Source organism: Culex quinquefasciatus, chromosome 2 (genome assembly GCF_015732765.1).
Source record: "Culex quinquefasciatus strain JHB chromosome 2, VPISU_Cqui_1.0_pri_paternal, whole genome shotgun sequence".
In the NCBI taxonomy this organism is placed as follows: domain Eukaryota; kingdom Metazoa; phylum Arthropoda; class Insecta; order Diptera; family Culicidae; genus Culex; species Culex quinquefasciatus.
This window is the reverse complement of record NC_051862.1, coordinates 178,154,124-178,180,650: the sequence shown is the minus strand read 5'-3', so window position 1 is coordinate 178,180,650 and position 26,527 is coordinate 178,154,124. Positions and strand designations below refer to the sequence as shown.

Below are 26,527 nucleotides of genomic sequence, written 5' to 3'. Positions count from 1 at the left end.
CAAACCAGACTTTGGCACAGATGATGGCTACCTGAGAACTAATCGCAGTCTAGAACGAGTTTAGAACAATTAATGATTGATTTCCAGTAGGGTACCCAGTAAAAAATCCTCTAGCTGTTTAGAAATTAGATGACAATTCGAATTATAAATAGACTTGGAACGTAATTAATATTCCTATTAATTGATTTTTTTAGCAAAAAAAAGGGACATCATCATATAAAAAAAACAACTACATGCTAACGAGTATTAATGGCTGTTGAGCGAATAAATGGAAGATGAAGCAAATAAATAACATAGCCACATGACTGGAAATGAAACTTAAATCAAAATATAAAACGAGATAGTTGAAGCAAAACAATCGCAGTTTCAACTAGTTCTTTGAAGATGATCAACCTGAAAGCGCATACAATTATCCTACTAGTATCTACCTGCTGCCAAGTAAGCATTCCTATACTCTACAAACCACGTTACCACTTCCAATAACTTCCAAACATCAATCCAGGCCGGATTTACGCCGGCCCAGCTCGCCAAGATCCACGAACACGCGGAACCATGCAACAAACAGCTCGGCATTCCCGCCAATCGACACCTGGAGGAACGTGCCGAGGACGGAGATCCAACGCTGGAGGACGAACTGTCCAAGAAGTTTCTATTTTGCGTGATGCTTCGGATGAAAAACGTCGACGAACGGGGAGATATACAGCGGGAGCAATTTACCAAGTTTGTGGCCGATGGACACGACACTGCGAATCTTACCAAGGCATTGGACGAGTGCAGCCCCAAAACGGGCGCTCCGGAGGAGAGAACGCTGCATTTCTACAAGTGTTACTATAGGCAGCAATTTTTCAAAATTTAAATTATAGTTTTTAATGATGATATTTTGAATAATATTTTTGCTAAAACCTATTATTTTTTAAACAATTTATGTACGAAAAACGTAATACAAATTTAGAAAAATTAAAAGGAGATATAATCTGGGTGCAGGATAGTGGTTCGCAAAGCGGCCTCAATTTAGAACTATCAAAGCGAAACCAATCTACTTTTTGCGAAATGATATCAAAAAGTGGGAAGTATTGTAGGTACTGCCGCTCAAATCAAGTCCTTCCCATATGTAAAAACAGCAAACCGAGAAAAATGCATGTCAAATTTGTCCCGCCCATAAGGCTACGTGTTAGAATTTCACGAAAAGTGTATTTTCTCCGGTTTTCTAGAACAAAGTACTAAATTTTATTGCTTTTTTGGATAGTTTACATGATTTTGAACCGAGCTGCATAATTACCTCAAAAATGACGAAATTACATATTGGACGGACTAGCTTCGAGCGGCAGTGTAATCGATCTATAATTTCAAGTCAACAAATCTTATGAAGAGGGTTGAAATCGAGATTGGCATAATTCGTCGCTAACATTTAAATAAGTGCTGTCTCCCGCAAAACCTATGATTATGATGCGTTTTGAAATGTTAACGACGAATTATCAATAACTACGAATGGCACCAGCCAAATGATGTTCAATAATCTTACTCCGATATTATCACTGCGCTTCAAAGAGACATAATCTCAGAACTTCCATGCGGTTGTTCTTCTGATTCATAAAATTCCAACAACTTCTGACGCAATTTTTGTCATGTTCGTAAAAAATAAAAAAGTACTCTTTAGCCGTTCATCGAACAAAAAAAAGCGCGAAGTTGGCGCGAAGCACTTAATTTTTCAGCGAAAACTTTAACATCAATAGCTCAAAAATGTTTCAAAACAAGTCACTTCAGTTGCAAAAAATATGTCACGCTTGAGCTTGAACATAGCCTTCTATTTTGTTTATGTTTACAACTGCGGTGCAGTTGTAGTAGTGGGGAGCATTCGAAAATCGCGTTACGCATTCTGTCTTTTCAGCACCCAGGATAGAATATAAGTCCACGTGATTTATGGATGGTCCCGAACACGGAGAAAGAAATATATTTCTTTTAACTTTTTAGTACTGGAAATATAACCAAAATTATAGTTTTAAGCGAAATGGCGAATTTCTCTTTTTGCTTTTAACCGTTTTATTTATTTGGATCTAAAAATACATCTTTTGTATTAGAGCTATGGGCGTTGCTTGATCTTGTACAGATGATTAGATTTATTTGAAAAAATGGGTTAAAAGTAAATCATACAAAAATTAAAACTTCCAAATTCTTAATTTTATATTTTTTGTTTGGAAAAACTAACGAGGCAAATTGCTTCTTTTAATATAAACAAAATTTCATCAAATCTAAAAATGTAAAATAAACAAATGAGGAAAAAATGCAAATCCACGAAGTATTTTTTCTGAAACCTTGAAAAGAAATTATTGAATTTAAAAAAAACTCGGATTAAAAAAAGTATTTTAAAAAAATCCATATTTTAAACCCATCAGAAAATAATCAAAAGACTTTTTTTACCTAACTGTATAGAACATTTTTGTTAAATATAAAATCATCAGAATTCATCATTTCTAGACAGCCCATTTCGCTTAAATGTTCCATATTTTAGAAACAGCAAACTGAGAAAAACACTAGGCAAATTTGTCGTGAATAAGTTGTGTTTGATCATTTTTTCCAGAACCAAGTTTTTTTTTTACTTTATTCTTAAAGTTCGCAGTTTGTAAAACTATGCGAACAGAGGCAGTAGAGTTTTTTTTAACGGTCCTGTAAGCTTTGGGATTACCATTAGTTTCACCTTTTCATACAAAAAAAAATATGGACGTAACGATTTTTGGCGTAGTCCATTTTCCAATTCAAAATTGATATGAGTGAACGATGAACTAATAATTTTTGTTTTTTTTTCACGTTGATATTTAAAAAAAAAAATTAAAGTTTCAACCTCACCATAGTGTTCCCATGAAAATTTTACATAGTTTTCCAATTTCGGTCAATGTTGTATTTTAAGTTCACGAGAAATTGAATTTTGATTATTATGGATTATCAATAGTTTTCTTAGCTTTTCAAATTTATATTTTTTCAGGAATGTACGAGAATGGACACTCTTTAAAAGAAACATGAAAATGACAATCTTTCTGAAAACTTTAGTCTAAATCTGTGCATTTTACCAAAAATCACCAAAGTACTGTTTGATTCCAAATTAAATTTTACATTCACAATGATTTAAATTTTCAATACCTTTAAAAAATTACTATTTTTTCAAAAATACATTTATTTCTTCAAAAAAAAAGAGTGCAGTAAATTTGTAAAAAACGAGTTTTGTGATAAAAAGTTAATTAAAAAACCAACTAGATCAGAAAATCCCTTCTCAAGATACAGTTCCTCGAATATTTCATAGCACTCTTCTATCGACTGCTCCCAAATTTAAATAAAGAATTGTATGGAGAAACCAATGATGAAAAATGGCTTATGTGGACCTATGGAATCGAAGTACAAAGTTTCATTCTAATCAGTGCTTACAAAGTTTTGACTTTGTTTGTGTTAAGTGACCAAACACTCCAATCGGCTTCACCGCGACACCAGATGTTGACATTTTACTTTCATTCGTTTCACACACACACGAATGAGTGCTACGCAAAATCACTCACACTGTCATAGACTTCCCGCTAGAAAAAAAACAATCGCTCAGAGAACGGTCGTTTGACATTCTACCGTGATTCCGATCATCTCTCCCGTGATCGCATTCATATGACTTATGTCACCACGCCATGTGAGAAGTTATTAAATCCAGAAATTTTGGAGGAGTTCACTCATTATTTTAGGAAATTGGGTTTATCTCTGCAGAAATTGAATCAAAATTGACACTTGTTTTATGGAACTTATTCAGAAAACTGGTTTCTACAACGTAGTTGATTCTAAAATGTTTTAAAATGTTATGGTTCAATTTGGCAGAGGATTGAAAACATAATTTCGGGAACCTATTGGGTAATAAACAACTCATTAAATAGATAATCTATGTTTTGCCTTTTTTTTTGTATCCGTGCAATGTGTTGCTGTATTTTCATGACAAATTGTATAAAGAAAAGATTTATATTCGGTCGTATTAGGATTTCCAACTTGGATTTTGGGGATATTCCAAAGAAAGCTAGAAATCTGCAAAATTTGGTTCGAAAACTTTTTATTGGATGTCAAATATTGGTCAAATATAGTTAGTTAGAGTCTCCCAAAGCATAATCATAAGAAATTTAATAGATATCAACATGTATGCACCGATTTTCAGCGATTTTTCTGAAGAAATATCCCTAAAATCGAAAAAGAAATCTTCAATAAAAAAGTTATTCTAGACCCCCCGACTAAATATTTCGGTACACCCCGGTACACACTTCTTTCACGGTGGCTAATATCAGACATACCGATTTTTTTTTCTTTAAGGTCTCGGAAAAATACACCTTGTTACAATCATTCATTTCCTGTCACTGTAGGCCGTCTGGATAGAATTGATATTTTAACTAACTTTAACTAGATTGATGAGACATAAAAATGATCTGTTTTTTGCCTTCCTCACTGAAGAGAGGCTAAAAAATCACTCGACAAATGAAATTTTTAATTTATCTCCTAGACCCACCTTCATTCGTACTTATCGACTAATCTATAAATGAGAACCAACCATCTAAAGGTAGATTAACTACCGTTTACTATTTCTTTTATCCAAAATATTATCTTACTTAGTAAACAATAATACACCCATAAACTTGATTTACGTGTAAAATATTAGCAAAAATGTGAATACAACTCGAGAAGTTTGAGAAATTATCAACATATATAAGAAAACAATAAAAAGCTAACGAGTATTAATGTCTGTTGAGTGAATAAATGAAAGATGAAACATATAAATAACACAGCCACATGACTAGAATTGGAAGTAAAATCTAAATATAAAAAGAGATAGTTGAAGCAAAACAATCCCAGTTTCAACCAGCTCTTTGAAGATGTTCAGCCTAAAAGTGTTTGCCGCGATGCTCCTACTAGTATCTACCTGCTGCCAAGTAAGCATTCCTATCCAGGTTTTTAAGCGAAGATGGCGTTCGAATGGCGAACATCCGAAATGTCAAAATCGCGCAGTAGCACCAACATTAGAAAACAAATGTGGCTGTCATGCCATGGCTCATTTTTTCGGAATATTGGTACCACTGCGTGATTTTGACATTTCGGACGTTCACCATTCAAACGCCATCTTCGCTTAAAACCCTGGATACTCTACCAACCACGTAACTATACTTCCAATAATTTCCAACCATCTCTCCAGGCCGGATTTACGCCGCGTCAGCTCGCAAAGCTTCATAAACATGCGGTACCATGCAACAAACAGCTCGGCATTCCCGCCAACCGTCACCTGGAGGAACGCGCCGAGGACGGAGATCTTACGCTGGGGGATGAAATGTTCAAAAAGTTTCTATTTTGCGTAATGCTTCGGATGGGAAACGTAGACGCACGGGGAAACGTACAGCGAGAGCAATTCACCAAGTTTGTGGCCGACGGACACGACACTGCGAATGTTTCCAAGGCATTGGACGAGTGCAGCATGGAGGAGGGTACCCCGGAGGATAGAACGCTGCATTATTACAAGTGTTACTATAAGCAGCAATTATTCAAGGTTTAAGTATTTTTTTTTATGTGTTGTTGTTTTAATCAGTATTTTTCTGAAATCTATTCTTATTACAAAAATGTATCTCCAAAAAACCTTAAATAAATCAAATAAAGACAAAAAAAAGGAGAGTTTTTATTTATCTCTGAATTTTATTAACAATTATTATTTTTTCATGAAAGTCTTCCTACATGTTTTTGTACTGCAAAACACAAACTTATGAGAAATTGGACGAACTTACGGGCAAAAATATTTTCAAGACTGAAAAATCAAGTCATCCATATCAAAATTGCCAAAAACCAAAAAAAAAACCTCTGTTTTTACAACATTTTTGTTATCATCTTAGGCAGTTTCCTAATCTAATCAAACCCTAACGGAGAGTGCCTTAGGTTAGATTACGCCTAGCACTCTTCTTGTCATTTATTAACATTTGTAGTGCGCATTGCATCGGAATGCATTGAAACATCACAAGCGTTAAAGCGGCCAGGCCTACTGCGTAAAGTCGTATCGCAGAGACCTGATTCGTTGAAGTGGGTTGAGTTTGAGCACGGAGTGTTTGAATAACAACACAATTCTGAATCCACAGGGGAGGAAAAAGCGTGGGGACACATCACCATACGCTCCGAGATGTTTGGTTTATTCGTTGGAAGCACCATGCTAAGAAGGTTATAGCGCCGTTCTCTGTAAACGTACTCCTAATTCCAGTCCAAGCACACCAAGTCGTCATGGTCAAGTGGTTAGCATTTTTGCAGACCAAACAAAAGGACGGGGGATCGAAACCCACCTCGAGCGACTTTGTTTTTTCGTTCATATATTCATCATTTCAAATTTCTGTGTTCTTAACTTTCACGTTGGAAGCAGATGGGAATCGAACCCGGAACCATTCGCTTAGAAAGCGAACACCGTAACCAGTCAGCCACGGTCGCTCCTTATTTATCATCTTAAGCTATTTCCACAAAAAATCTGAACGAAAAAAATCGTGGACTCACCTTCAAATATGTCTTTTAAACATAATAATCAAACAAGTTTCATGGAAGCGGAGTGTTTTTATTTTTTGTTCAAATTTCCTACAAGTTTAGGTCCTAGTAAGCCTCTTAGTAAACTAAAATTCAATCTACAAATATAATTCTTGAACGCAATTTTATATAATTTAGCCATGTATTAGTTTTTAATAAAATTTGAATTAATTTTTTTTAAATATATTAAGGTCATGAAGGTCGATATTTTGAAATAATAATATTAAAAAAAACACTTAAGTTTGAAAAGCATAAAAAAATTATCAAATAAAAAAAATCAAAATTGCTATAAATTCTGAAACTTTACGCACAATACCTAGGCCGTTGCAAATATTGAGTTGCCTTGTAGAATTTGAACGGTGCGCGTCGCGGTCATCACGCAGGATTTTCGTTGCCGTTTCCGTCTTTGTTGTCCCCCCGATTGTGTGTGTTTTTCGGTCCGGGTGGTTTCGCGTTTTCGCATTTTATTTGGTTTTATCTTTCCACAGCCGGCTGTCTAAGATTGAATCATTTATGCTAAACTCAACACCAAATAACCGGGAATAGTCTCATCCGCATCCTCCGACTGTTTGCCTTGAGAATGCACAATACATCACACCATTAAACAAAATTTATTGATTATTGGGTCGCATCATCATCCTCTATGTTGAATCCTGGCCATTACCCCTACCCACTAACAAAATCCAAGTAGAAGTAGTTTTCCGGCACACGTGGGGGTGTGGATATCGTATAGAACCCACCCTTTGTAGCAACCTGTGCTAACTAACATTCCCGTCCCAATCCCCCGAGATCTACAAACTGACATGGCGGGCTCCGTTGGTGGCCAACGACTGTTACCTGTTTGCTCCAGATCTAGTTTTAATGATCCTGATGTTTTGTCTTTTCAGCGCATTCATACATGCCGTTGATAAGGGAAACACCATTAGATTGTTGAGGCGTATGGTCGGTTGTATTGATAGGAATTGACGGTCCTGTTCAGCAACGAAGAAGGACAACCATGGGTGGTCTCGCATGCTCATGCTCAAGCTTTCAAATTTCCTACAAGTTTGTTTTTGACCACTCTTGAAATATTAGTCTTGATTTAAATTTTTTAAAAGTATTGTTTTCGAAAAGATCGCAAAATTTCACGAATGTATCATATTTTAACATATAAAATCGGATTGGACAAAAAAACATTTTTTTCGAAAGTGAGCAAACATGGGCACTTATTTGAAAAATAGAATTACTGCGACTATTTTCAAAAAAGTTACCTAAAGCTGGGTATAATTTTAAAAGGGTGCACTTTATCAAAGATCAAAGATTTTAGATCAAAAAAATGAAGTTGAAAAATTGCGACCGATTTAAAAAAAAGTATTGATTCAAAAAATCATATCTCGGTCAAAGAATTTTTGCCCGTTCTAGAAATTTCTGAAAAGTTGGCATTTGATGTCCCCAAAACTTATCAGAAAATTAAAAAAAAGTGTTTTTTTGCTAATCAAGTTTAAGTGACGAAAAGTGAAACTAAAAATCACCAAAAAAAATTTCAACGTGTATCATTTTTTCTAATGCAGTTCTTATCGATAACTACAACTTTGCCGAAGACACCAAATCGATCAAAAAATTCTTTCAAAAGATACAGATTTTTGAATTTTCATGTATCATTTTTGTATGGACTGCTGCCAAATTTGTGTAGAAAATTATATGGACAAACTAATGATGCAAAATGGCTTTTTTGGGCATACCAAAAATGTTTCAGACGGATTAAAAAATATAAAAATTAAAATTAAAGAAAAATACCGATTTCGTAGAGAACTGCTCATATGCAAAAACAGCAAGCTGAAAAAACGCAAGGGAAGTTTGTCCCACACATAAGGCCAAATGTTAAGTTTTCGTGAAAAAAAAAACTGGATTTAATACAGATTGAACTTCAGATAATCGAAGCTTTGGATAATCGAGTCTGGACTGTATCACTTGTTGTTACCACCAATACTTTCTAGAATGAATCAAAAATCTCAAAATATAAACAAATGTGTTTTACAGAAGTGCCTAAAAATTTGACTATAAATTATGACATATTTAGAGTATTAAAACAAACTGTTTTGTATTTTCCAAGCTATTCTCCTAATGGTATTCCAAAATTGTGTTGAGTTTGAGGACACTTACAAAAATCGGTTTAGTGCATAGTTCATTTGAAATGAAATATGAAGAGTCATTAATAACACAGTCATGTCGTTGCAAGTAGAAAAATCATCAGATTTAAGGCGTCGACTCAGTTGTCTCTTTGAAGATGTTCAACCTTAACGTGTTTACCGTGCTTGCCATACTAGCAGTTACAAACAGCAAGGTAATCCAAATTGCACCGTAAATTTTCAAACATGATGTTCTAAAATCATCTTTTCCAACTCCATTCAGGCCTCCTTCACGCCGGGCCAGCTGGCGATTTTTCACGAATCGGTTGGACCATGCAGTGAAAGGTTGAACATTCCCGACTACCTGCACTTGGAGGAACGCATCGAGGACTTTGATCCGACCCTGGTGGATGACCAGTTCAAAAAGTTTCTGCTCTGCCTGCTCAGCGGAATGAAACTGGTCGATGAACACGGAGCTGTGCGACACGATGAAGTCGTGACATTTTCGAAAGATGGACAAGACGTTTCAAGTCTTCACAAGGCGTTGGACGGATGTACTGAGGAGAAGGACACCCCGGAGGAGAAAGTATTTCATTTTTATCATTGCTTTTTCAAGCAAAAGTTCTTCACAGTGTAATGGAACCTCTATTTAACATTTATTAGGAACAATCTGGCAGATTCATATTTTTTGTAATTATATTTTTTTTATAAATATCAAAGTTTAGAAATAGATTATAAAATTTTTACCCCACAAAACTACAAACCCAGTGCAATTGGATTCTTAGAATTTTTGACGAAAAACTAAGGAAAAAAACTTATTAGGACCTCACATTTTTTTTTTCAAAAAAGTGTTTTCTTGTTCTTAAAAAAGGATGTTCACAAAATTTTTAAATTCCATAATTTAAAAAAATATGACATTCGTAAACTTGTGGCTGTTTTTTTTTCGGAGCCTGGTGCCTTCAACATTGTGAGTGGGAGAGGTTGCTTGGCCCCTAATGAGAAACATGAATCCCGGCTTTGGTTTGCTACTTGACAGCCTAATTAATGGTTGCCGATTGCTAATGACTTTCCCCGAAAGTACGAATGTGATGCTACTGTTGCTGAACCTGACAGATGTCTGACTTGGCTTTGACGTTGCGCCACCAGCTTTTTGCGAGACATTCGTATTAGCACTGGTAATTGGAATACCCCTAATCAGCTTGTTTTCCGTCCGGGCATTGCTGCCTTTTATTTTTGCTTTACAGAAGCTTTTTGCTCAGCGAATTATACGCCAGACAAGCACAGCTGACAGTCGGCTTATGATGATGGGAGTTATTCGAAAGGTCAGATCAGTTCGCTGACAAAAAAAAAGATTCACTTCTATTGAAATTTAATTCAAGTTTCAATGAGAAATTTGCCTCGAAATCATTTAAGTTGATGCAAGAGTGTGCGTGTCAATTAGCCACCAAAATCAATCACTGTTGACTGCCCCAAGCCTAGACTTGTCAATTGCATTTTCAGTAACAGCCAAAACCAACACACGTGTGTTCTCCTTAATTACATTTACACACCACTCACTGCGGAATGACGAGTGAACCCGACGCTGACGTAAATTTATTCATAAAGTCATAAATCACGTTCGCCCTAGTTCATTATGCATCACGCTCGATCGTGGAAGCTGGTGACAGTATGTGAGTGTATGTGTGTGTGTTTGTGTCAGTTAACGATGTCATTACTGCACACGAACGAGCGATGCAAGTTGTCCTTAACGTGACAGGAATGTGAGCGTAAAATAGATATCTTCACATTTTTTATTTAATTTTATAACATGCTTTTGCAAAAATTTAACAATTTAAAAACTTATTTTAATGCAAAAGATAAGAGCGTCCATTTTCCCTTCTAGGGAATTCCCGGGGTTTCCCGAAAACATATATCCCATTTCCTGAGAAATTTGTAAAAAATATCGATTAATTTAAAAAAAAAATGTGCTGTGATAATTGTTTTAACGGAAGTAATTTATTAGGTTGAAGACCTGTCACGGAAACAGAACCATAAACAATCATTAAAAAAACACTCCGTATTATAGATAGAATGAAAACATAGTTCAAAAACTCGATCCAAACTTTGAGTCGTGATTTCATGAAAAAGTATTTTAACTTAAAAAAGCTCTAGAAGCTCGTTTTTCAAGATAAATTTAAAGATTTATAATTTATTCTTGAGCTGAATCCAACAAGACATGTTCTGGAGAAGTTATTTGCAATAAAAAAAATAATATTTTTGCATGATTTTTTTGTCAACTTGTGTCAGTGTTATTCGTAATAATATTCTATTTAATTTTTTTTGTGAAGTAAGGATTCATTTTTTTCACTTTACAAACACTTTTTCTGTAGATTTAACGATTTGAAGGACATGTTATAAAATTTAAAAAAAAAGTTCTGTAGAATTTTATTTCTTAGAAAAATGTTCGATTGATTTGACATTTCTCGGGAAATCCCGAGAATTTGTAACCCCAGAAAATTTGACGGAGTAATGTGAAGTTTTCAGTCTTATAAAAAAAAAAACTTGGGCAAATATTCAACAAAGCTATTTATAGTTTCCAGTTTGGATCTGATCTTGATGAAATACACAGTCTAAATGGACATTTGAGGTTCTGATTTTTTAAAATCAGATTTCGCCAAATCAATCAAAATCTAAGTACCATGTTTCTCAATTGAAGTGTGTTTCCAGTAAATTTTGGGTGAGGTGATTATTTATGGCCCGCGGACCCATTTTATGTGTTCATTAGGGTGACAAAAAAAATCTACATCAGAGATACCCTCTGACTCGATTCCTTAGACAAAAATAAATATATGTGCCAATTTTGAGCCAAATCGGTTAAGGTTAAGGGGTCGCTTTTTTATTTATCGTTGAAGTTTATAAGGGGAAAATTGCAAAAATGTATGCAGAAAAACAGAAGAATTCTGAATCCTGAAGCAATGTTTTTCCCCATACATTTTTGCGATTTTTTCCATACAAACTTTAACGATAAAAGGCGACCCTTCAACTTTAACCGATTTGCCTCAAAATTGGCACAGTTACTTTTTATTGCCAAAAGAATCGAGAGAATCTTTAGAGATTTTCCAAAATTTTCAATTTTCTTGTCACCATTTCATGTAAAATGGCCTTTGAACCGTCTTTAAAGTGATTTTATAATTTTTAATAATACAAGTTTACTATAAACAATTTTTTGACATCCTTTTAATTTTTTGTTATTAGAAATTATTGATTTTTAATTTTTTTTTATCCAAACTTTACGGTACAAGCATAAAGTTTAAAAAAGTCATCACATTGGAACAATTTCACATTGTTACTTTTTTATTTAAAATAATAAATTTCGTCAACATATTAACTTTTTTTTTTCAATGAGTTATAAAAAGTTCAAATTTTACTAAAGTAGAAAACTGTAAAAAATCAGTTGCAAAGTAACCGCCGACCTTACAAGTCGCATTCTCAACGCCAGTCCGCAGTTTGTGTGCGCGTCGCCGCTTTTTTTAAAATGTGCTCCGTAGACAAAAACAGTGTGGTTCTGGATTTTTGTCAACTCCAAAACCAACCAAGCCCAAAGCTTGTTAAAAAAATTTCTCGCAGACCTTCAAGTAAACCAAGAAAACTTGCGAGCATTGCAATTATGCAATAGAAGAAAAATAGCCGTGTTGCAGTTCGCCGACTCAGCAATGGCCTCGTCCATCATCGACAAACCTCTGGTTTATCAGGGTTGCAAAATCCCGATTTACCTGGACAACAACGCTACGGAAGTTCGTTTGCTTGACCTACCTCTAGGCATAAGCAATGATGACGTAGTCAAAGTTATGAGTAAATACGGCGAAATTTTGACCATCACCAACGACCGCTGGATTAACTTCTTCCCAGGGATTCCAAATGGAGTTCGGACCCTGCGGATGTTGCTGAAACAGCCAACGCCGAAATCAATCACTATAAACAATGCTGCTGCAGCAGTGACGATTATAGGCAAAAAATCGCTTTGCAAACTCAAAGCAAAGAACAAAAAATGTGCGGATTCGAGTAAAAAGGTGAACCAAAAAAGCAGTACACAACCGATTGAACCTGAGCCAAGCAGCAGCAGCAGTAAAAGCAACAACAGTAAACCAGAACAAAATGCAATGGAAACAAGTGAAATTGAAGAAGAAAACAACGATGGATTCGAGACCGTGCTTTCTAAGCACACCCGCCGTCGAAAGCGCTTTCAGGCATAAAACGAAGAGAGATGGCTGCAGAAGAAACAGATGAAGAAGATGAAGATGTCATAAAAGCAAAATATTATTAAAAAAAAGTGTTGTGAGATAACTTCTAAATCCCTGGAAGAAGAGGACAAAGATAAACTTGAAGAACTTGATAATTCACTTTTTAAATATTCCGCTAAATATTTGAAACATGTCTATGTTTCGTTAGAAATCGTTAGAAAAAAGGCATGGTAATAATTATTGAAGTGATTTTAAACTCTGTAATCTTTCCTCTTTCACTATCCACCTTGAAGAGATGAATGCACAATGGTGTAAAGTCTCTATAATAATAAAAAAAAGCTGTAAAAATAGCGAAAATTTAAGTATTCCATATTGATTTGTAACAATAACTTCATCATTTTTTTTTTAACTGTGCCTCAAACTTGTTATGAAACCATTCACTTGGCATTCAAACTCATGACCTTTTGATTACGAATCTGAGTGACTATCACCCAAAATGTATATTGAAATTGGTGGAATGATAGTTAAAAAATTCTATCGTAACGATTTTTCATGATAGTTTAATTGTACATATTAAAAAAAAATTACGTCAATATACTTTTTTCAAAGCTAATGTCGTCCGTCTCAAAATATGTTTTCGAAAAACTTTCAAATTTCACCTTCTAATATTGAATTGACAAAAATGTGAAAATAGCCTGAAATTTTAATATACTTCAATAGATAGATGTATTTTCCAGTCCTACAGATTAAAATAACAAAGATTCATTATTATAAATAAACGATTTTTCATATTTGGCCTGCCCATGTGAGCTTTGGCTTTAGCCCGCTATTCAGAAACTTTGGGCACCCCTGAACCATTCTTAGTTTTGACAAAAAAAAAATTTTGCTAAAATAACCATGCTTGCGCTTTTGTACAACGCAATATTTCAACAGTTCAACATACTTTTAAACTGGTTCAATCAAGCTGAAAATGATTTGCAACACATCAAAATGCATTTTAACAGTCTATTTTCATAGAATTTTTAAAGAGTGAAGTGGAAACCACTGGATGAATTTTGAAAAGTTGTTTAAAGTGCACTGATAATATTACAAATCAGATACAAATAGTTTCATAAGTCATTTTCACTTTTAATCTCACGACCTAATATTGGGGGTTTCAAAACATCAATATTATGTTAACTAAATATGTTTATCAACCGTTGATAATTTTTGTGTGAACTGGGTTTTTTCAAAGATTTCTTTCGGTCATATATTTCAAAACAACAAAAAATAATTCTAGAGTTTTTTTTAAAGGTCCTAAAAGCTATTGTGTTTCATATGTTTATAGGACCTATTAAAAAAAAACTCTAGCATTGTTTTTGAACTTCAACCAAAGTAAATATATATTAATTGGGTGTAAATTTTGTACTGCAAAAAAATAATTATTTGGTGTTGAAAGACCAGCATCATTTTTTGAAATAATAAACAATAATATTTAAAAAATAACATTTTCTAGTTAAAAATAACAGATTTCCAACATTGCACTTTGTATCTATCCTAGGTTGGTGGCACAATTAATTTTACAAAGTTACTCACCGCTCACCGGTAAGTTGTCACAGACAGATTACACGGCACGCAAACGCACAAACATACTCAAACGTACGTGTGCTTTCATATGAAGGTGTGGGCAAGTATGCGTAATATGATGTGTACTGAGTGCAGCAGTCAACGGATGCTGCGGTACCATCAAGTTTCCAGTAGCACGAAATCAGTGCAGCAGAGGAGGGGGGTTTAGTTGGGTGAAAATGTATTTACCGTTTGACGGACGATTGAAACCGATAATAACTGGACACCGTGAACTTTACTCAGATTATAGACACACCACTGATAAATGTGTCACGTTGGCTTGATATTTTAACTGGAATGTCTGACACACATGTAATTAAGCAATAGGAAGGAAACTACTGTTGTGAAAAGTAAATATTAAATTATAAAATAAAAACACTACAGATTCACTATTTGTAAAAGGACTAATCTTCAACATGTGCTTTGTGGTTTTCCTATAGATACAGTTTTTTTAGTCCCCACTGAATAATTTCAATGATCTTTGAGGGATTTTCTCCAACCGAGCGAACCAAAAAAAAAGGTAAGGCTGCGCCATTTTTCCAATCTAGTTAGACAGATTAATTCATTCAAATTTCGCCCGGAATGCAATAAACGTTGCGCAAGTTGCGCAAAATCAGAGCCCTATAATTTTCTCTGAACCCAAACTGGTGAGTAAAAAAACGTCAGAGAGAGGGCACTTTCTTTCATCTTTTTTCCACCGCGGATACCGGGAAAGTTGGTCTCGTGGGAGATGCACGATATTTTAATCAGAAAATGTTAGCTTTGCTAGAAAGATAGAAAGAGAGAAAGCGGGGGGGGAAAGAAAACACACACTCACACACAGAAAAAAGGAAATCTCGGTGAAATTCGCTTTTGGCGGAAATTTGATTAAACGCTAACCATGGGTTATATTTTAATTATTCTTTGGGGCGGACCCATGGCAGAAGAAAAATAAAATAAACCAGGAAAAACTAGAGAAAATCTACCGTTCTTTCATGTGAGCAGCAAAGTGAGCTTCGTTAGAGATTGCCACGTCCGCCGTTGATGTGGTTGTGAGCTTTCCGAAGGATAACAAGATCTGTGGAAGGTACACCGTTTTTTTTTTTTTTTTGGGTAGCTACCCTAGTTGACCAACCGTTCCAAATTAAAGAAAACATCGTTGGTTGAAAACACGTTTCATTTTTGTGAAAGTCATTTCAGAAAAAAATGCATTTAATCTAATAAATAGTAAATAATTTTCTTTTATACCAATTGAACACACAGAATTCCTGTTTGAATCTTAGAAAAAAAGAAAACAGATCAACAGATATTTTTTTTCAAGCTTGAAAATTAGAAAATTACAAGTTTTATATGAGTAAAGATTTGATTCAGTAAATCGCAGTTTATTTTAAGAATGCTTAAAGCGATTTAAAGTGATGTAATGCCAAAGAGATATTTTCAAGCTCTCAGTTTTGTATATGTCCTAAATTCCAAAACCTAATAAAATAATTGCGGGCAGCTAGAGTTGGTAGACTTATGAAAAGGACACTTATAGTTTTTTTTACCATGACTAGATTTGAATATAGAGATTTTTAATTTAAAATCAAACATTTTTTCACTAGAAGTTGAATCTGCTGAGTACAAATCTAATTGCAAAATTGAGTTTAAATTGTAATAACTTTCATATTTAGTCAACATTATTTTATTCACAAAATTTGTCAAATCCGACTTTTTAGCCATTTCCAAACATTGATAATTAAAGCATTAAAGATATGTAATAAAAATCCACGACATTTAAAATTTGAACATATTTGATGTGACTATTCTAACAAAAGTTACATAAGATTGTAGTATTTTTTTATAATGGTTCAGTGTACCAGTTTTATAAAAAACCGAGGTTTTATTTTCAAATATTTTTTTTTTTTACATATACATTGTGTATAGAAATGGTTTCTGAAAAGCACAACTTGTTAAATTCTTTACTTGACTTAGATAAATCTTTCGTACTCTAATTGAAATCAAAAACTAAACATTGTAAGTCAACTACAATATAAAAAAATGAAAAAAAAAACACGACGGGGGAAAAGAATTCAAAATTTACTTCAATTTATTTTTTATTTTTTCACGGATTTCCTATTATTTTTATCCAAATTGATTTGACTTAACTTTGATAAAAATACAGAAAATATTCAGATTTTCGATTGCATTTCAAAGACATGTGGAGTTCGTCAACATACACAGTAAAAAAATGTGTAAATTTTGCAGTGTAGAGTGAAAAAGTGACATTACACCAGAAAATTGGTAAAACTAAACATTTTCAGAGGTAAAATTACACATTTTTTCTGTCATAAAAGATGTAACTCTTCCCGAGCAGACGGAAATAACTTGGGAATAAAAATTTTTACATTTCAAAATACTAGGCCAATAACATTTTCTGTTATTTATAACAAGATTTGTTATTCGTCGTTATGATTTTTTTGTTAATGGATTGTTATTGTGATAACAGACTAATAACATTTTTAGTTATTCTTCGAACAAATCTTTGTTATTATTTTTTGTTATTTTAGCAACTAATCCGATCATCCCAATAACAGTTGGAGTTATTCTCCCATAACAATAAATGTTATTCCAAAGTTGTTTTGGATTTCAACCAATATCAGACCAATAAAAAATTTTGTTATGATAACATAAACTGTTATTAAACTCTTATGCAAAAATGGATTTTTCAAGAAGATTCCATAACACTTTCTGTTATTTTAACAATATTTGTTATTGAATTGGCATGAATTTAGTTATTACCGTCTGCCCGGGTTCCCAGATGTAACATTACCATACAACTTTTACTGTGTAGTTTCATTATAAAAATACCTCGAAAAAACGATTTTCATTGAAAATTGGTTAATTGGAGAAATTCTTGTATGTTGGCAGGTAAAGCATTTGGTTCTAATTCCTTGCAATTTTCAATTTTTCACTACACAGTTAAAAAAAATCATGGTAATATTATATCTGGAATGGGGTATATCTTTCATGTCAGAAAAAAAAGTTGTAATTTTACCACTGAAAATGTGTAATTTTACCATTTGTTATGTAATGTTACTTTTTCAGTCTAAAATGAGGCAAAATTACATCATAAAAGAGGTAATATTCAACCTTCCAAAATTACACCTCCCAAATTTAAACATTTTTTTACTGTGTATTCTAGCAAATTTAATTGCGCAAGTTTTGAAAAAAAACATGTTTGACAACTTCTTATTAAGCTAATAATTGCTTTATAAGGTAGAACAAGCTTTTTAGAAGCGGTTATCGAACGCTGATATGCCAACATAAGGTGCCCGATAGAATTACATGCCGTTCCCCTAGAACTTTACAATATTTTTTATTTACTTTTTCAGCTAATCTCTACAACGTCAAAAAATGTTGACAGATCTATTGATTTTTAAAAATAATTGATTATTACTTGTGAAATGTGTAAATTTATGTGTTATTCACATTTTTCACAAAAATTTAAAATAATATAAAAAACTAACTTAATCCACCTATGTGGTTGGTGCCTTCCTCACTTTTTACCAACATTTGGTGATATGATGGGTTTGGACACAAATTCCATCTATTTCACAATAAAAAATACACAAATGTCACTTAAGCGATCATAACTTGAGACTGAGTGTTGCCAGATCTTCAATATTTTGGACTCATGGGAAAGACTCATTACCTAACCAACGATGGGTTGGATGATGAATCCGGACATAGTTTACATACATTTTAGTGGGATCCGGCTTTTAAAAAGTACATAAATATTACTTAAGTGTTCATATCTCGAGACAGGGTTGCCAGATCTTCAATGTTTTGGACTTATTGGAATGTCTATTGATTACCTAACCACCAGTGGGTCGGATGATGGATCCGGACATAGTTTACATGCATTTAAGTGAGATCCGGCTTCAAAAAAGTACATAAATATCAGTTAAGTGGTCATAAATCGAGACAGGGTTGCCAGATCTTCAATGTTTTGGAATCATTGGAAAAGTCTTTTAATTTCCTAACCAACGATAGATCGGATGATTAATCCGGACATAGTTTACATGCAATTAAGTGAGATCCGGCTTCAAAAAAGTACATACATATCACTTAAGTGGTCATAAATCGAGACAGGGTTGCCAGATCTTCAATGTTTTGAAATCATTGGAAAGGTCTTATGATTACCTAACCAACGATGGGTTGGATGATGGATCCGGACATAGTTTATATGCATTTAAGTGAGATCCGGCATCAAAATTCCAGCACCCGATTCGCAACTTTGACACTTTTTTATACGTAACTTTTGAACTACTATCGGATCTTCAAACAATTCAATAGTGCAGCATGGGGCACCCAATCGGACCGAATGCAACTTGTTTGACTCACATCGGATCAGCCAGTGCCGAGAAAACTTGGCAAGAATTTTGAGCACCAAGGGGAATACGCACACACACACACACACACACACACACACACACACACACACAGACATTTGTTCAGTTTTCGATTCTGAGTCGATGAACATAGGTCTACGAGCATTGTTATTTACATTTTTAAATGTGTGTTGAGCTTTGTTCATACTTTTTAATTTGGAATGTTAGGATAAAAATTGTTAGTTTAACTCTGTGAATATTAAGTTAACAAAATGCAGTACACATATATGTACATATTTTTTGAAGTAAAAATTAATAATATTAGTGCACAGTGCCCAAGTAATTCATATGAATTATGTCATTGAAAGTTTTACTATAATAATAGTTCAAATTTATTTTTCAGAATGATTTTTTTCCAGTTACGATTTCGATGAATTTTGAATTGTGATGTTCTTCCCAAAATTGAATGAAATTTTAAAGAAAAATGAAACTAACCAGAAAATGGAGGTCAAAAATCCACCCAGCAAAACTTAAACCGTTTCTCCATCGCCAAAGCTGCTGCTGTCGCGTTGACTCCTAGGGATAATAACAATAAAATTTTCATAATTATTATTGCCCTGCAAACGAGGCCGACTTGGCAGATTGGTGTCTGGAGGAAATTGCCGTTCAACGCTGCTCGACCGTGCCCGTAACCTCACTTTTTAGTCGCCGTGAAAATGGAAAGTGTTTCAGCGTTTAAATTTGCCCTTAATGTGACACCGAAGAAAAAAAAAGGTCAGGAAAGCTTCGCATTACAATGGAACGACTGCGCGTTGGTTTGGTGGGTGGCCCCACGGAAGTTCGTTTCTTCCATCGCGTGGGCCTGTTTTATGAAGTGGAAAATGCCTCCGCACTTCGTAGGGGGAGTTGCAGTTTTGTTGAGTTTTATGAGCTTCGTAGAATCAAACTTCATAAAATTGAAGAAAGTGAAAAACAATTTCCCAGTGAAAGATAGATTTGCCAGAAAAAGATAGAATAACAGGAATTGAAATCAAAGCACGTAAGATTTTGTGGTTTTGTACAATACCAAATTACGGATTCTCTACATTGTGTTGCATTTCTTAGATTTGTTTTGCTCGGTTGTAGGGCTCATCTTCATAGTGCAATCGTGATGAGAGTTCTCAAGTTAGCTGGATCATGCTTTGCAAAACCAAACACGTAGATAAGTTTTCTGCATTTCTAACCTACAGAGTAATGCTACAATAAGGTAAATTAAGCTTTGATAAAAATAAACAATTACATAAAAAACAAAACGTAGTAGAATGAAGTAAAACAAATAAACTGGAAAAATTTATAAAATTACAAAAACATATTTCTTCACCCATTAAGCCTAGATCGAAGCTTCCTAATCGTAATTTCTTCTATGAAACAAATTATTATCTTTAAATTTAGCATTGATAAAAATAAAAATAATTACATAAAACAAAAAAATATAGAATGAAGTACTTAAACTTAAATCGGATAGTTTAAGATAACTTGAAAAAATGTTACATTTTACTTGGCTTTTTAAGCTAGATCGATACTTCATAATCGTAATTTCTTCAATGAAACAAATTATTATCTGCAATTCACTTTTCCTCCCTACACAAAAACCCACAAATTGGATAATTATAGTGGCATTCGTTTGTTTGGCAAAAGAACCGAAAAAATATTCCATCACCACCCCAAGGACCCACTCATTATTGGAGAAGGGTGGGTCATAATTATGTCCTGCAGCTAAACTCTCTCTCTCTTTCGTGGCGAAAATTCCTCTTGGGAGTGAAACCGCGAAAATTGCGTGACGACAGACGCTCTTGTCAGCCAGTGCGGGGTGGCACTTTAGCCCCCTCACGGGTGATGGAAATTCCACGCTCAAATGCTGATGTTGTTGCGTGATAAATAAACAAACAAAATGCGCTGCCCACCCCCAAATTTCCAATTCTTTTTTTTTTTCGTTGACAGAGTTGGGTGTTTTCTCGTTAGCCCGATAAAATTGTAGCGACAGCAATTAAGGGTTAAGAAAGAAGTAGGAAAGGAATCTAAACGACTAGTGATGAGTTTTTTGTTGAAACTTTGATCCTTTAAAACCCAATTTAAGGTAAATTGCAATCTAAAAATTCGCCAAAAAACTATTTAAATTCCAATTTTAAAATCTTCCAAAAGCATTGTAAAGAAGAACTTTTTTTTCGGGGTCAACTTTACAATTGTTTTATAGGTATTGTTGCACAATGCACAGTGGTCCAGATCGCAAAATTATGACAATTTTACATAGTAACCCAAAATATTACCAAAAATCGATTTTTTGACACCTTGGCTCAATTCTGAGGGCAGATTCAGATTCAGCGGGCAAAATTACACGGAAAAACATACAGTCGGACAATTTTAGAATTTCGTTAGGGTGATCCCATACAATTTTCCCTTGAAAATTAGATTTTTTAAGCGTTCATAATGCTAGATATCCTCTTTCGAATACAACCTGACGCTTAAAATTTGGCCTGCTCCTTTTGAAATATTTGAGTTTTAAATTTGCATCTTCATAAATTCATCATAAATTGTCAAAAAATAAAAATGTTCATGTTTTGGAGATCTAAAAGTGCCTCAAACATCACTTTTCTCTAACACTTAACCCTGAATTGCTACGTTCAAAAAACTTATTTTTGGTGGTTTGCTCAGATGCTTTCTCTAAATATGGTCGTAGAAGGCGTAGATTGCAAGATAAAATGTTGGCGTCATCGACAAAGTTGCTTGGATTGGCAAGCCCAACAACTTTCTAGAAGACGAAAAAATCCCAAAAATATTCCTGAGGAGTTAGATTTTCAAAATCATGAACCACCCTAATTTTTAACCAAATTTAAAGTTGCCCTTTTCCATTTGCAACAATTCTTTTGAAGACACCAAAGCTCAAAAACTTCACAATTTTTCGGAAAATCCATTTCCATTTATTTTTTGCGATCTGGACTACTGTGCAATGTTTTAAAGAAATTGTTGCAACTTATTATTGTATTGTAATAAAATGTGAAAACAAACAAATAAAAAAAATATAATAAAAAATCAAATAGGCAAAAGATAATGATTGGACTTTGAAAAACAGGTCCTACCAATAATTTACAAAATTTTAACAAAAAATGCACCAAAAATATTTAGGATCAATATGAAACAATGGAAGTGAGGTTATTCGAGGATCAAAAGATTCTTGAAATGACTTTCCTTGGACTTTCCGAAAGCTGTAAAATAATTAGGGAGCATAAAAATATGAAATTGAGCCAGATTTCTGTTATAAAATATGTGTAAAAATAAAATATCCAGAAATTTATTGAACATTTCAGAGCAAGCATGAAACGGCACCGAATCCATTAAACACAATAAATCACAAGTATGCTTGTATTACAAAACGTTTTCAAAAGACCGAAACAGACAATTTTTTTGCGGCTGCAATCCTTCGAACATGAGCAAAACAAAATTCCAATGTAGATAAGGAAAAAAACGTTTTATTTTTTTGCTTAAACTGAAACTTTGCATATTTATTGGTAAAAATTTAAAGATCTGAACACATCTTTTCGTCAAGCTTAAATGCCAAAGATATGAAAAATTAAAACTAAAAGAAAAGTATCGACATTTTTTTCGCAATTCTTAATAACAAAAAATACACTGTAAATTGCATTTAATTTACAAATGATAACTATCGTCAATAAAAGGCAAGCAATCAAAATAAAATCTGGAATGTTAAAAAAATGCCATCAAGATATGTTTTTAAACCTTTAAGTTTAGGGGGCCATCCATAAACCACGTGGACACATTCGTTAGTTCCACACTAATTAGTTCCATTAAAAAAAAAACAAATTTTCTACGCGTACTGTTTTACATATGTCCAAATTTATGTAACTTAATATTCGAACACCTGGGATCTTTCAAACGAAATGGTATCTCCATTTGTTTGCCATGGGAAAGTGTAGAAAAAACAATAACTTTTCAAAAAAAATGTAAATACAGTTCGAAAATTTTCTAATAACGTTTTTGAGTATTAAATAAAATTTGCAAGCAAAAAAAAAATTAACTTAAAATGCTCTTGTTTTGAAATTATAGTCATTAAAGGATGATTTTTTTAAAACATTTATTAAATTTTAATTGCATGCATTTTATTAACAAAACGATTGTTATCATTTACGAATTACTTGCAATTTGACATTTATTTTTTTTTAAATTGAGAATTTCGAAAAATAATTGGATGCATTCCTTTTAGTTTAAATTTTTCGTATTTTGGAAAAATTAATAATTCTACATTTCTAACTGACGCAATTATCGCTATGATTTTCAAAATAAAATTGAATCACGAAATCTTTGTGAAATGTTAGGATGACAAATATCAAAGTCATGTAATTTCAAAGACATTTTAGAAAACCCGTAGTAACAAGTTTATTTTTGAATAACATTATATACATTATATACGTTATATACATTTCAAAGTGATTTTCGTTATATACATTTTCGTTATGGGCTATTCTTTGCCAACTCTCACGAAATCGGAAAAAATGACCCGATCCTCTTCGATTCCGGTGAAACTTTTTTCTAAGCAAGGGTCCTGATTGCTCAAAATCAACCACTCCATTCGCGAGCACAAATAGCAGGCGACGCGATACTGCCCTGATGGATTCCTACCGTTTGTCACTCTATCACCATTCGCTCCCGAACACTCTCTTTTCTACTCTTCTCTCTCTCTCTGATTGGCTCAGTCTCCGAACGGTTCAGACAGGCCGATCGTCTCCGATCACTCTGAACTGAAAACATTTTTTCTCTGATGCGCTGCGTTATACTCATTGATTTGGGTTGCCTAAAATCAATGTTATCAATTAAATTGTGCATTTATTTTGATTTCATAACATTATAGACACCATTCAAAGAAACTTCCACCGAGAAAAAATCAAATTGATGGCAAACTGAGGGCGTGAAGACAAAAAGACTGCCGCGCTGGCATTTTGTGAGAGTTGCTCTTCGCTGAGCATGGTAGTGTGTGAGAGTTGCTTTTCGCTGAGCATGGTAGTGTGTGAGTGTCGTCGAGCGACGGAGTAGGCAAATATTTTCACGATGTGAACAGTTTGGGCCACTCGCTGGCTGCTTGCGAGACTCATTCGCTCATGAATGCTAGCGGGTTGGAATAGGCGACGAATGGATAGGCGATGAGTGAGTGGTTTCTGTTCATTGAACCGAAAATCAGGACCCTTGTTTCTAAGTGGTAATTTTGGTGCTTGATCACGAATCCCTTTTTTGATAACTAGTGGCGGAAGGGCGGTACGACCCCTTTCATTTTTGATCATTTAAAAAGATGTGTTCTTTTCAATAAATTTAGCCTGAACTGCCGTTTTATGGCGATATGATGTATACGCCATTTTGGACATTTTCAATTTTATTGTACAGTCTGATAAAGAATCTTAAAAGCTACCTCCTGACGAAAGAATTTTTCAAAAAACTGCTCTGGGGCCCATTTTATTAAGCAAACAAACAATGATGTATACGCCAATTTTACTCATTATGATGTATGTATACATTGAGAATTGATAGAAGTCAAATTGTTGATTTGAGGTTTTGGGACTGACTGGGCAATATTTTATTACATTATTTCGATTTAATTCTTAAGGAACGTCCATTAGGCGTCATCCATAAAGTACGTCACGTTCTGAGGGAAGAGGGGGGTTTTGAGCAAGCGTGACATTGCGTGTTAAAGCATAGGGAAATCGTGACGAAGGGGGGGCAGAGTAAATTTTGGCTAATTTTAATGTGACGTACTTAATGGATGACACCTTATCCACATCCACGTAGACACTTTTTTGAAAATTCTAAACCCACCCACCTCCCTTGCGGACAATTGTTCATGCAAAAAATGTGTTTATGGAGCGTAGACAATCGCTAAGGGAGCAGTCTTTTATTACGTAACGCATAAAATCGGATTTTTAGACCCCCTTCCCCCCTCGTAACAAAATTTCCATACAAATTTTAAAAATTTTGTATGGAGCGTAACACGGCCTCCGATTCCCCCCCCCCCCAACTGCGTTACGTAATAAAAGAACGCTCCCTAATACCCTCCCCCCCCCCTTAAAGTATCCACGTGGACAATGCATTAAGGGGAGAGTGCATGGCCCGGGAGCGCTTTTTTGCTCATCATGGCAGTGCTGCCAGTAAATCAAGTTTGATTTTTATTAACTCAAATTAATTTTGAGAATTTTTTTATGTCGATTGTTCTCAAATTTTGTGAAGAGTCTATGTTGATCATTTTCATGACCGAGTGGCCACTTGTCCACTCCGGAACCGGTTCCAACGGATTCCGTGAATCCGGGTACGGTCATTTGGTGGATTGTTTCGATCCTAATCATGTTACATATCAAATTCCATGAAATTTTGTAAGGAATTATTTGTGACCACTTCCATGACCGAGTGGCCACTTGTCCACTCCGGAACCGGTTCCGTCGGATTCCGTGAATCCGGGTGCGGTCATCTGGTGGATTGTTTTGATCCTAATCATGTTACATATCAAATGCCATGAAATTTTGTAAGGAATTATTTGAGACCACTTCCATGACCGAGTGGCCACTTGTCCACTCCGGAACCGGTTCCAACGGATTCCGTGAATCCGGGTGCGGTCATTTGGTGGATTGTTTCGATCCCAATCATGTTACATATCAAATTCCATGAAATTTTGTAAGGAATTATTTGTGACCACTTCCATGACCAGATGGCCACTTGTCCACTCCGGAACCGGTTCCGTCGGATTCCGTGAATCCGGGTGCGGTCATCTGGTGGATTGTTTTGATCCTAATCATGTTACATATCAAATTCCATGAAATTTTGTAAGGAATTATTTGTGGCCACTTCCATGACCAGATGGCCACTTGTCCACTCCAGAACCGGTTCCGTCGAATTCCGTGAATCCGGCTGCGGTCATTTGGTGGATTGTTTCGATCCCAATCATGTTACATATCAAATTCCATGAAATTTTGTAAGGAATTATTTGTGACCACTTCCATGACCAGATGGCCACTTGTCCACTTCGGAACCGGTTCCGTCGGATTCCGTGAATCCGGGTGCGGTCATCTGGTGGATTGTTTTGATCCTAATCATGTTACATATCAAATGCCATGAAATTTTGTAAGGAATTATTTGTGACCACTTCCATGACCGAGTGGCCACTTGTCCACTCCGGAACCGGTTCCAACGGATTCCGTGAATCCGGGTGCGGTCATTTGGTGGATTGTTTCGATCCCAATCATGTTACATATCAAATTCCATGAAATTTTGTAAGGAATTATTTGTGACCACTTCCATGACCAGATGGCCACTTGTCCACTCCGGAACCGGTTCCGTCGGATTCCGTGAATCTTGGTGCGGTCATCTGGTGGATTGTTTTGATCCTAATCATGTTACATATCAAATGCCATGAAATTTTGTAAGGAATTATTTGTGACCACTTCCATGACCGAGTGGCCACTTGTCCACTCCGGAACCGGTTCCAACGGATTCCGTGAATCCGGGTGCGGTCATTTGGTGGATTGTTTTGATCCTAATCATGTTACATATCAAATTCCATGAAATTTTGTAAGGAATTATTTGTGGCCACTTCCATGACCAGATGGCCACTTGTCCACTCCAGAACCGGTTCCGTCGAATTCCGTGAATCCGG

At 34.8% G+C, this 26,527-nt stretch overlaps 2 protein-coding genes across 2 annotated transcripts; both read left to right on the top strand.

Annotated features, from left to right (window-relative positions):
• The first annotated feature begins 384 nt into the window (after positions 1 to 384).
• LOC119766416 lies at positions 385 to 856 on the top strand. Its single transcript, XM_038250950.1, has 2 exons — positions 385 to 438; positions 503 to 856. The coding sequence occupies exons 1-2, from the start codon at positions 385 to 387 to the stop codon at positions 854 to 856; spliced, it is 408 nt and encodes a 135-aa protein (XP_038106878.1).
• Positions 857 to 8,824: 7,968 nt separating this feature from the next.
• Positions 8,825 to 9,303, top strand: LOC119766415. The gene is made up of 2 exons (XM_038250949.1): positions 8,825 to 8,881; positions 8,950 to 9,303. The coding sequence occupies exons 1-2, from the start codon at positions 8,825 to 8,827 to the stop codon at positions 9,301 to 9,303; spliced, it is 411 nt and encodes a 136-aa protein (XP_038106877.1).
• Positions 9,304 to 26,527: the final 17,224 nt, after the last annotated feature.

Coding starts and splice junctions, on each gene's coding strand:
- LOC119766416 (XM_038250950.1), top strand. CDS start 385: ATGATCAACCTGAAAGCGCATACAATTATCCTACTAGTATCTACCTGC. Junction 439..502: donor TAGTATCTACCTGCTGCCAA/GTAAGCATTCCT, acceptor ACATCAATCCAG/GCCGGATTTACGCCGGCCCA.
- LOC119766415 (XM_038250949.1), top strand. CDS start 8,825: ATGTTCAACCTTAACGTGTTTACCGTGCTTGCCATACTAGCAGTTACA. Junction 8,882..8,949: donor TAGCAGTTACAAACAGCAAG/GTAATCCAAATT, acceptor AACTCCATTCAG/GCCTCCTTCACGCCGGGCCA.